Source organism: Durotheca rogersii (genome assembly GCF_024521655.1).
Source record: "Durotheca rogersii strain YMJ 92031201 chromosome Unknown GGS23scaffold_21, whole genome shotgun sequence".
NCBI lineage: Eukaryota > Fungi > Ascomycota > Sordariomycetes > Xylariales > Xylariaceae > Durotheca > Durotheca rogersii.
The window spans coordinates 159540-169580 of NW_026251252.1; the positions used below are offsets into that span (position 1 = coordinate 159540).

Consider the following 10041-nt stretch of genomic DNA (forward strand, 5'->3'; position numbering starts at 1 on the left):
GGCTCGTGGGTTCTTGTCTCGTGGAGCCAGACGCAGAACTAGCTAGGGCCGTCTTGCGGGCTCGTAACATGGGGGGGGGGAGAATTCCGAGCTATGGCAGTACCTGACTAGCTATGTATGTATCTGTCTCGGCACGGACGTGTATATATGTATGGAGATGGGATGGACGTGGTCATGTACGGTGCTGTGCATGCTTGACGGTCATGTGTGTCTGTGTGTTGTGGATATACGTATGTGTGTATGTATGTATGTATGTATGTATGTATGTATGTATGCTATACTACGTGTCTATGTCCAGAGAAGTTGTCGCCAGGGACAGAGAGAGAGAGGGAGAGAGCGGAGACACAAACTATGTGTGGATAAGTCAGATAGCACCTACATACGTAGAGATCGATCGATGACGAGGCTCAGAAACAGGGCCGAGTGACATATGTTACCGGATCAGTCTACCTACTACTACCTACCTACCGCCACCCACACACCCCCGTCTTCTCTCCGCTTCCTCTCTCCAGAGAAAACGGGGTTACCGCTATCCGCCAAGACCCGGAGACAAGAGCTTCGCGTTATTCGCTAGACAGGGGGCGGAGGAGAGAGAGAGAGAGAGAGAGAGAGAGTCAGTCAGTCAAGAGAGGGAGGAGGGATAAGAGAAGAGAAGAGGCACGACCTCGGGCTTATGACCAACAACAATAGCCCCGGAGTTACCAACCAGATCGGACAGGGTGTGCCAGCAGGCAAATAATAGGCAATAGGCAATAATAACGATGATATACATAGGACACTCGCTGCACCACCAGCACCGCGCCCGGTATTTCTCCTGTCACTTGTCACTTTGCCGGGATGAATCCAACAGCACGGCTGTTCGTCGGGGGGTCTGGGGGTGGTGAGGAGAGAGGGAGAGGGAGGGAGGGAAATTGTCGTCGTCTTTTTTTTTTTCGGTTTTGCGGGGGGGAGAAAAGACAGGGGGGGTGGGAGACGGGGGGAGATGGTCGACCGAACCTCGATGGGGACTGGCTCGAGAGCTACGGTAGCATTTGGTGGAGAGAGCCATAAAGGGAGAGAGAGAGGGAAGGGGGAAAAAAAAAGGGAGGGAAAAAGTTGGGGAGGAAGAGAGGTGAAGGGGGACACCAGGGGTGAAGAAGTTCGCGGAGTGGGTATATATCTCGAGTGCGGAGACCAATGAAGTCGGCAAACCCAGGGTCTCTCGTCCCGGCCTGGTTCGCCTGCCTCGGTTTTGCTGGGGTTGAGGATATTCCCACCCCCCTCCCCCCTCCCCCCTGAGTCAGGAAGAAGAGGAGGGGCGTGTGTGTGTGCCGGTGCGGTGCGTGCGAGCGCTCGGGTCCAATCCACCATCCCGTCGCTCTCGTTCTTGTGGTTCTGCGCCTTCACGCACGCACACACAGACGGGTCTAGATATCTATCTGCCTGTATGTGTGTGCTGTATGAGTATAGGGATATACACGCACGCACGTCCAGAGAGCCGAGCGTGCGCACATATACTCCGTACATTTGCCTATGTATTCGCCGGTAGTTGTATAGGTAGGTAGGTAGGTATTGCACGCACATTTTCGGTGCTTACATGTGACCAGCAGAGGCCGGTGTATTATTTAGCACCTCCAACCGGACGAATCTGCCCTTCCCGGCGTCTACTCATACTAATACCACCTACCTACCATATGCATTTCGTTGCTCTCGCGTGTTCCTCTCGCGCCCACCTACTCCCACACGCGGTCCCGCGTGGCTACGAGGCGTGCGTATCTACTATAGACACATCTACATGTGTGCGTTCGTGCGTGCGTGTGTGCGTGTGTATAACCACAGACCTAGGTATATATATTATACACATACCTATATTTATGTGCATCTGCGTCGGTACATGTGTTGTCTGTGCTGCTCTGTACATATATGCATGGTGCGTATATCGCAGGGTAGGCTGTCCTTGTTCTTGTCTCTCGCTTCTGCCGATCCCGTCCATCCGTGCGTCCCCATCCACCCATCCACCCATCCAGCATGTCGACGGCCGGCAACGGCAGGGCCAGAAAAAAGTCGGCTATGCGCGCGAGATCCCGCCACCTCAAATCTCTCGGCAGCATTCCCGGGCGCCCCGGCGCCTCGACCGAGCTGTGCTGCTGCTGCTGCTGCTGCTGCTGCTGCTGCCGCTGTCAGGTGTGTCTGTGTAGGTAGGTAGGTAGGTAGGTAGGTATATGGGGCCATGTCGCCCTCTTTCTCCCGCGTCTTCCTCCTCTTCATCATGCTACTCTCTTCGGTCACATTACGTACACGCCTCCGCCCGAACTCAGGTTCCGCACGCGCACGTACACGTACGAAGCTCTCAGCAGCGACAACAGTCGGTGTGGGTGGGTAAACTTTCAAGCCGTCGTTTGAATATCGGGACGTAGGTAGGTAATTACTTGACAGATGTTTTTACGACGACGACGCCGCCGCCTTCGAGCCCGCGGCGGCTTCCGGCTCGGGCAGCCCTGTGGCGGTCTGCAGGACGTTGGCCGGCGGGGGCGTCAGCAGGTACTGCGACGGGATCAGCTTGGACCGCGCGACCGGGTTGATGGTCAGGCCGAAGCCGGGCTTGTCGAGGTCGGCCGCGGTCAGGTAGCCCCGGGTCGGGATGGGCTCGTCGAGGAAGAGGTCCCCGAAGACGGGCAGCACGCTCTTCCCGTCGGGCGAGTTGGCCAGGTACTCCTGGAAGGGCGTGTTGGGCTGCGAGATGACGAAGTGGTAGCTGTACGGCCCGCTCGCGTGCGGCACCACGGGGATGTCGTACGCGGCCGCCATCGCCGACACCTTGAGCAGCTCCGTCAGGCCCCCGAGCCACATCACGTCCGGCTGGATGATGTCGAGCGTGCGGTCCTCGATCAGCTTGCGGAAGCCGTACCGCGAGTACTCGTGCTCTCCCGTCGTGAACTTGAGCGTCGGGTGGGCCTGCTTGATCTGCTTGAAGCCGTCGGTGTCGTCGGGCGTCAAGCACTCCTCCCACCAGTTGATGTCGAGGTCCTCGCACTTCTTGGCGATCTCGATCGTGTACGGCACGTTCAGGCTCATGTAGCAGTCGACCATGATGGGGAAGTCCGGGCCGACGCTCTCGCGGTGCTTGCGGAGGAACGCAATGTTCTTCCGCAGGCCCTCGTGGCCGTCGGCCGGGCAGTACGGCAGCGGCACCTTGGCGCCCCAGAAGCCCATCGCCTTGGCCGCCGCCGGCTCCGGCCCGGTGCAGTAGAAGTTGATGCGCTCCCGAGCGGCGCCGCCGATGAGCCTGTACACCGGCTCGTTCCTCAGCTTGCCGAGCAGATCCCACAGCGCCAGGTCGATGACCGAGATGATGGCGATCGGCAGGCCCTTGCGGCCGTAGAACATGGAAGCCCGGTACATCTGCTCGAATAGCAGGTTCGTGTTTCTAGGGTCAGCCCCGATCAGGAACCGTTCGAAGTGCTTGTGGACGATCCAGCACGCGGGAGGGCCTAGACAGAGAGAGGGGGGGGGAAGAGCAACGCGACTCGTCAGCATGCGCTGCATGTAAGTGAGAAGAACCTCGAAAGGTAGGACGCTATAAGACAGATATGTTCCTACCGCCGAAGCCCGTGGCGAAACCGACAGTGCCATCGCTGGCCTCGACCTCGACGAGGAACGACCCGAGGACGTTGATGCCCCAGCTGGTCCGCGATTTCTTGTACTGGTCCCAGATAGAACACGGCGTAGAGATGTCGGTGTCGATCAGCCTGCGCGGTCCGGCAGCTCGTTAGCATCGTCTCGAGCCCCCACTGGGCCCTACGGGACGCCCCGTCGGGCTGTCCGGAACGTACCAGTGACCGCCCTTGACGTTGTGATAATCGCCGCCTACGACGCGCAGGTTAGTTAGTCGGCCCGGCCGCTTACTGAATCCCCATCATGCCGCTGCTACTGGGGCTAGACGTACCTGAACCCACGCCATCGATTACGTAGGACCGTATGGCCTTGATGGTGGGGAACTGTCTCACCGCGGCCATTGCGAGGAGGGGTCTCGGCCTTGCAGGATGGTCGTCGTAGCGCGAGAAGAACAGGAACACAGCACGCCTACTAGTATGCGTATGGTGGGTATGTCTGGGCGCCCAGCTTTTACAAAAGTCGGTGGTGAAAACGGCAGAGGAGAGAGAGAGGGGCGGAGGGGGAGGTTACGGAGAGGCAGAGACAGAGACAAAGACAGGCGCAGAAGCCGGGAATATAAATACGTAGGCAGCGAGCCAGGTGGAAGACGGGAATTCGTTCGAACTCGGCATCCCCAACAGCGACCTTGCCTGAACTGTTCGGAATAGCAGACGACATCCAAGGCCGAGAAGCGCCGTTAGCCAGTGGGGTGGTTAGCTCGACGGATGGGAACGTTCTAGCTCCCCCGTGTCCCCTGTCCTCCCCGTCCTCCCTGTCGTCCTCGTCCTCCCTTGTCCTCTCCGTCCTCCCCGCTGCCCTCTCGTTTGCTCGTCGCTCTCTCGTCCCCGGCGAGCGGTTCTGCTCCGCACAAACCAGGGAGGCGTATGCGTATGCGCGTGTGTCTGTGTGTAGTAGGCGTGTATACGACGTAGGTGGCAGCTCGGACACCCTGTTTCATGGCAAACCCGGATCCGTCATCTCAGTCGATCCCCCCCGCCCTCTCTCGCTCCCCAAGCCCGCGCGGATCGGTGGCCAATCCCCCGACGCGACTGAGGCCGTCGTGCTCCCTCCCCACCCCGTCGGTGCCTAGTACGACGTAGTAAGGCGTTGCTACGCAGTCTCTACCCTCACTCCTCCTCCCCTCCTCGCACTCCCATGCTCCTTTCTCCCTACCTACTTCCCCACATCCGTGCTGGGCTTCGCATCGTACCGGCCCTAGTCACGAGAGCGATAACCTGCTGCAAGTCTGGAGTGCTTACACTGGCCTCGACGCATAGCTGCAGCTCTTATAGGCAGCCCGCTCCGCCTGCGGGACTTCTATGATGCCGTGCTTGTGTATATACCCCGCCAGCCCGTGAAAAGTATCTGTCTGCCGTAGAAGACGTCTGTGGCCAGGCCGTCCCGTCTCCCCCCTCCTCGGCGACGACGGGGAGCTGTCGCTGAATAACACATCAACGACCGCGCGTTCGCACGCATACACACCCACACTAGCGACCGCTAGTCTTCCTAGTCTTCCGAGATAACGCAAGGTTGTGTCGGCGTAAGAGAGGCGACGCGAAGACGCGACGCCGAGAGAGAGAGAGAGAGAGATGCAGGCGCCATGTCCCCAGGATGGGGCCTGGCGCAGAAAAGGGATCGGCTGCGTGGCGTTCTCGTCAGTCCCTCTCCCGAGAGAGTCTGTACCTACCTACCATGTGCGCATGTAGGTAGGTATGCACGTAGGTATGTACTCGCAGCGGTGTCTAATAATAACACCACCACTGCTCGCATCCGTGTCTCCGGCGGACAGCCCCCGGAATAAGTCGACAATCGGTTGAGCTGCCAAGTTCCCGGCCAGAGCTCGCTGGCCATTGCCCCGAGATCGTGGGGTTAGCTGAGGGACCCGGCCCTGCGAGCTAGGGGGGTCATCGATATTACGGGGATAGCGACGAGACCCGCCCCCCTCCTCTCGGCTCTGGTGCGAGGGCTAATAATTAATGTGTCCGAAGCTGCGGTGCCGCGGTAAGGGTAGGTATCAATGCGACGACGGTATAGCGTTCGACGAGATGCGGAATCGTCCGCAATAATACTCAAAAAGACCACCGCCACGGTAGGAATCAGCCGCTGTGCAAGTTTTATTCCTCGTCCTCCCTCCCCTTTGTCTTCACCCAGACATCCCGTCTCGCTTCATCCTGTGAGTCCACCTGCCTGGTCGACCGACGACGATCCCGAGCTTACCTCGCGCACCCCGCCAGCGGGACCCTGACGCCCTCCCCTCCCCCCTCCACCCGCTTCCCTCCCCTCCCATCCAATCCGCCCGTTCCGTCCGTCCAGGCGTCCATCGCGCTCGAGCCCCAAGTTCTTCCGCTAATCGACGGCGCCAGCTCTACCTGCCTCCCCTCCCTCCCCTCTTCCTACCCCCCCCGAGACAGGGCCGGTAGATCACTCGTCGCACGCGCACCGACCGACAGACAGACAGAGAAAGAGAGAGAAGAGAGAAGGAGACCGAAACATGTCGCCGACCGGCCTCCTGCGCGGCAAGACCGCCATCATCACCGGCGGCACGACGGGCATCGGGCGGGCCATCGCGCTCGAGTACCTGCGGCAGGGCTGCAACGTGGTGGTGAACCACCTGGGGCTGGCGCGGGACGCGGGGCACCTGGCGTCGCTGGAGCGGGAGGCGGGGGCGCTGGCAGAGGCTGCCGCGGCCGCCGGCGACGTCGGCGTGCTCGACCACCTCGCGGGCGACGTGTCCGACCCGGCGACGGGGCCGGCGCTCGTGCGGCACGCCGTCGCGCGCTTCGGCCGGCTCGACGTGTGCGTGAGCAACGCGGGCATCTGCGAGTTCGCCGAGTTCCTGACGCTGGGGGGCGACCTGTGGGCGCGGACCGTGCGCACGAACCTGGACGGCGCGTTCTACGTGGTGCAGGCGGCGGCGCAGCAGATGGCGGCGCAGGCGCCGGCGCCGGCGGCCGAGGGGGGCGGCCGCGGCGCCATCATCGGCGTCAGCTCCATCTCCGCGCTCGTCGGCGGCGGCCGCCAGGCCCACTACACGCCCACCAAGGCCGGCGTGCTGTCGCTCATGCAGAGCTGCGCCGTCGCCCTCGGCCCCCACGCCATCCGCTGCAACGCCCTCCTCCCCGGCACCGTCCGCACCCAGCTCAACGACGCCGACCTCGCCGACCCCGCCAAGCGCGCCTACATGGAGGGCCGCATCCCCCTCGGCCGCACCGGCGACCCCCGCGACCTCGCCGGCCCCGCCGTCTTCCTTGCCTCCGACTACCTCAGCGGCTACGTCACCGGCGCCCAGCTGCTCGTCGACGGCGGCCTCTTCGTCAACTTGCAGTGAATACCGCCCTGCCTGGCCATATATTCTCAGGAACCCCTCCTCCTCCTCCTCCTCCTCCTCCTCCTCCTTGTTTTGCCACTGCCCTTCCGCTTCGCCCGTCTACCGGTCTCTATCGGCTGGCCTCTGGACAGCACCTAGGAAGTCATTTTTTTTTCTCACGCGGCGAGGTCGACGGGACGGGGCAGCACGAGGAGATTAGAAAGCTGGGAGGGAGGGAACCTGCCAATCCCGCCATCCGCAACCAGTTTCTCCCCGAGTGGCGAGCACGGAGTCGGGAAGCAGATAGGGGAAGGATAGATAGGATCGACGGCCGGCCGCACAGACGGGGGTGGGTTGGCGATCGAGTAATATTGACATGGCAATGAGGCACAGCTTACATACCCTCCCCCTCCTGCTATCTCGCTAGCAGGCTGCTGGGTCCCTCTACCTGCCACCACGCCCGTGCTTAAGGATAGGGTGGCTGGGTGGGATTGACTCGTATTGTATGATGCTGCTCTCGGTCATCAGTGTAACGATAGCTTTATCTGGTCAACCCGTGTCTACGTGTGGTCGCCCGAGCGTGCCTTGCCGCTAGTTCGACTTGTATAATCGGTACCATCAAGAATAGAACCAAATACTTTATGCGATCTTGTTACGCATCGCTTTTCCGAGCCTATTTCTAGAAAATTCTAGCACCTAGTAAACATCACAGGTAGACATCGAGTCCGTAAGCAGCGCACACGAGCCGAGCGTAGAAAAGCGAAACTTAGGTACAAGTCAAATTTTGGTGCATATTCAGAAATAAGTATCCCTGACGCCGCCTGGTGTAGTTTTCTACTGGGCAGTCTTCCTCTGCGGAGACGTACGTGGTTGTGATCATCCTCTCGCCTTCTTACAAAGTTGCAGCGGCGGCTGTACAAGAACTTCGATGGCATATCTAAAAAACGAAAACCCTCTAAGAGCCCAAGATGCTGCGCCGGGCAGCTTGTGAATATTCAGTGATGGTATCATAAAAGTATACGATTTTCTCTCCTGGAGATTCTGAGAAGGATACTGCCGTGAGCGTCGTGGTCGTCATGATGCGGAAGCATCTAGCTCGATGGAGCACTCCTCGGTGGGGCTAAAGACGGCGCAGTCCTTTGTCCCTTCTAGCCTCAGCGTAGGCATGTCAACCAGACGGGGCTTTTGGGCCTGGGCCCTCTCTCGTTTCCGCTGCATCTCGCGCTCGATACCGTGGTTTACGGCATCTAGCACCGTATCGACGGTGACGCGGGGCTTATAGGCCGGTTCGGTCCCGTCTTGGTAGACGCCCGTCTTAACCAGGATGCTGTACCAGTCGTTCTCGGCCTGCTCGTTGAATTGGTTCGTCCCTCGGATGTCACTCTCCGGAGTGTCGCCGACAAAGTAGACCGTGTCCGGGGGGGCATCCAGGCGGTGCGCATTCCTCCGCCACCGCTTGAGCAGACGGGTAGCGAATTCGAAGGTTCCGATCTGCGGCTTGCCAAAGGCGTGCGTGTGGAGCGTCTTGCCCTTGGTGACTTCCTTGAAAGTGTACTCCACGATCCCCCGCAGGGCGCCCATGCCTAGGCGTACGTTGTCGTGGGCGGCGGACCAGACGACATCGTTGTGGGAGAAGAAGATGGGCGGGCCCTCGTCAAAGGTCTCCGAGAGGGTGCCGACGCGGCCGCCCTTGGACATGGCTAGGTCGATGATGATCTGCAGGTCGCCAGCCCAGTCGCGCGAATCGGCGAAGACGAAGACGGCTTCGATGACGACCTTGCTGAAATCACGCTCTCTCGAGTTACGGTGCTCTTCCGGCGTGAGCTTTCGAAAGGGCGTAGTGGCGGAATTAGCCTTGATGATATCTCCAGGAGTTACGACATCCTTGAATCCGTAGCCCTGGGCGACAGAACGGCACTTCTCGCCCTCGCCGCCGACGACGAGGACGGTATTGTACTTGCTAGCCATCTCGGACATGGGCGTGTGGCCGCAGATAAACTGTGCCGGCGAGATCTCGACGTCCAGTTGGCGAGACAGATCGCCACAACGCTCCGCCTCTGTTTTGCCGCCACCGTTTGTCAAGAATATATATGGGCTGTGGTAAGGTTAGCTCTGCGTCGGTGTACAGATCAAGGGCCCTACTGACATCTTGAGCCCGTATTTGTTCTCTCCGTTCAAGACCTTCATAGCCTGGACGGCCTCGGGGATGGGCCGGCCACCCCTCACAAGGACGCCGTCAATATCAAAGGCAAAGGCAAAGCTGTCCGCGACAAGATCGTCGTCGACAGGAGTGGTGATGGGTGAATCGGCTACATCCGAGTCCGGACCCGTAGACGTGGCACTGGTCGTAGGGCTCAGGGATGGGACTCTTTCTGACTCGGATGGGCTTGACTGTAATTCACTAACAAGCAGCTTGCGAGCGAGATCGGTCCGGGCAGTTTCGATCTCCTCCACGAAGCTGCCGCGGTGGGCGGTAGGCTGCCGGGTCGGTTCTAACGTCATGGTTATAAAGTGAGAGGATAATCACCGGGAAGAACGAGATTCTATGACTGTAGACGATGTCCCGAACCAGTATCGGACAACTGAAGCGTAGAGAGCAAGTTGAAGAAGAAAGGATTGGGGGTCGGTTGGGTAAGGGGAGATGGACATACCTATATACCTGTGCATCTATTTACCTTGAGGCGTTTACGTAAACGTCCAGCGGCGAATAATCGATCGACCCATCAAAGCGGTCCTGGATACATGTCCCCGTAGCCCGATACATGTACAATGATGTGTGCTGACATACCTTGGGTATATATCTGGATCATGGATGGGTAGTAGAACACATACGGCGTGGATCTTCCCACACATTCGAGACGGACTAGCATGCAAATAGCAGGTTTGAGTTGGCTGCCTCTGGTTAGTTAGTCGATACCTCCTCGGAGGATATCGAGCTAGCCAACTCGCGCGGATCTGACGCGTAGGGACGGACATCGGGTTCCTAACTTAGGGGACTCGCACTCGCACTCTGGCCTCTGTAGGTTTGAGCTAGGCCCTCGCAGTCGTCAACGTCAGCATTGTGGAGGTATGGCGTGGGTGGCCTCTCTACTCGCGACTGG

At 59.6% G+C, this 10041-nt stretch overlaps 3 protein-coding genes across 3 annotated transcripts; 1 reads left to right on the forward strand and 2 right to left on the reverse strand.

Moving 5' to 3' along the window:
- Positions 1–1795: 1795 nt before the first annotated feature.
- On the reverse strand, positions 1796–4703 carry GGS23DRAFT_578958 (enolase C-terminal domain-like protein). The gene is made up of 3 exons (XM_051517023.1): positions 3926–4703; positions 3580–3744; positions 1796–3470 (listed from the first exon to the last, which is right to left on the reverse strand). Exons 1-3 carry the CDS (start codon positions 3993–3995, stop codon positions 2422–2424), a joined length of 1284 nt encoding a protein of 427 aa, XP_051369516.1. The 5' UTR covers positions 3996–4703; the 3' UTR covers positions 1796–2421.
- Positions 4704–6124: 1421 nt separating this feature from the next.
- On the forward strand, positions 6125–7600 carry GGS23DRAFT_613327 (3-oxoacyl-reductase; the record flags this gene model as incomplete). The annotated part of the gene is made up of 1 exon (XM_051520561.1): positions 6125–7600. The coding sequence occupies one exon, from the start codon at positions 6125–6127 to the stop codon at positions 6959–6961; it is 837 nt and encodes a 278-aa protein (XP_051369517.1). The 3' UTR covers positions 6962–7600.
- A 1-nt stretch (position 7601) lies between these two features.
- On the reverse strand, positions 7602–9583 carry GGS23DRAFT_210952 (HAD-superfamily hydrolase). Its single transcript, XM_051511887.1, has 2 exons — positions 9087–9583; positions 7602–9035 (listed from the first exon to the last, which is right to left on the reverse strand). The coding sequence occupies exons 1-2, from the start codon at positions 9440–9442 to the stop codon at positions 8015–8017; spliced, it is 1377 nt and encodes a 458-aa protein (XP_051369518.1). The 5' UTR covers positions 9443–9583; the 3' UTR covers positions 7602–8014.
- Positions 9584–10041: the final 458 nt, after the last annotated feature.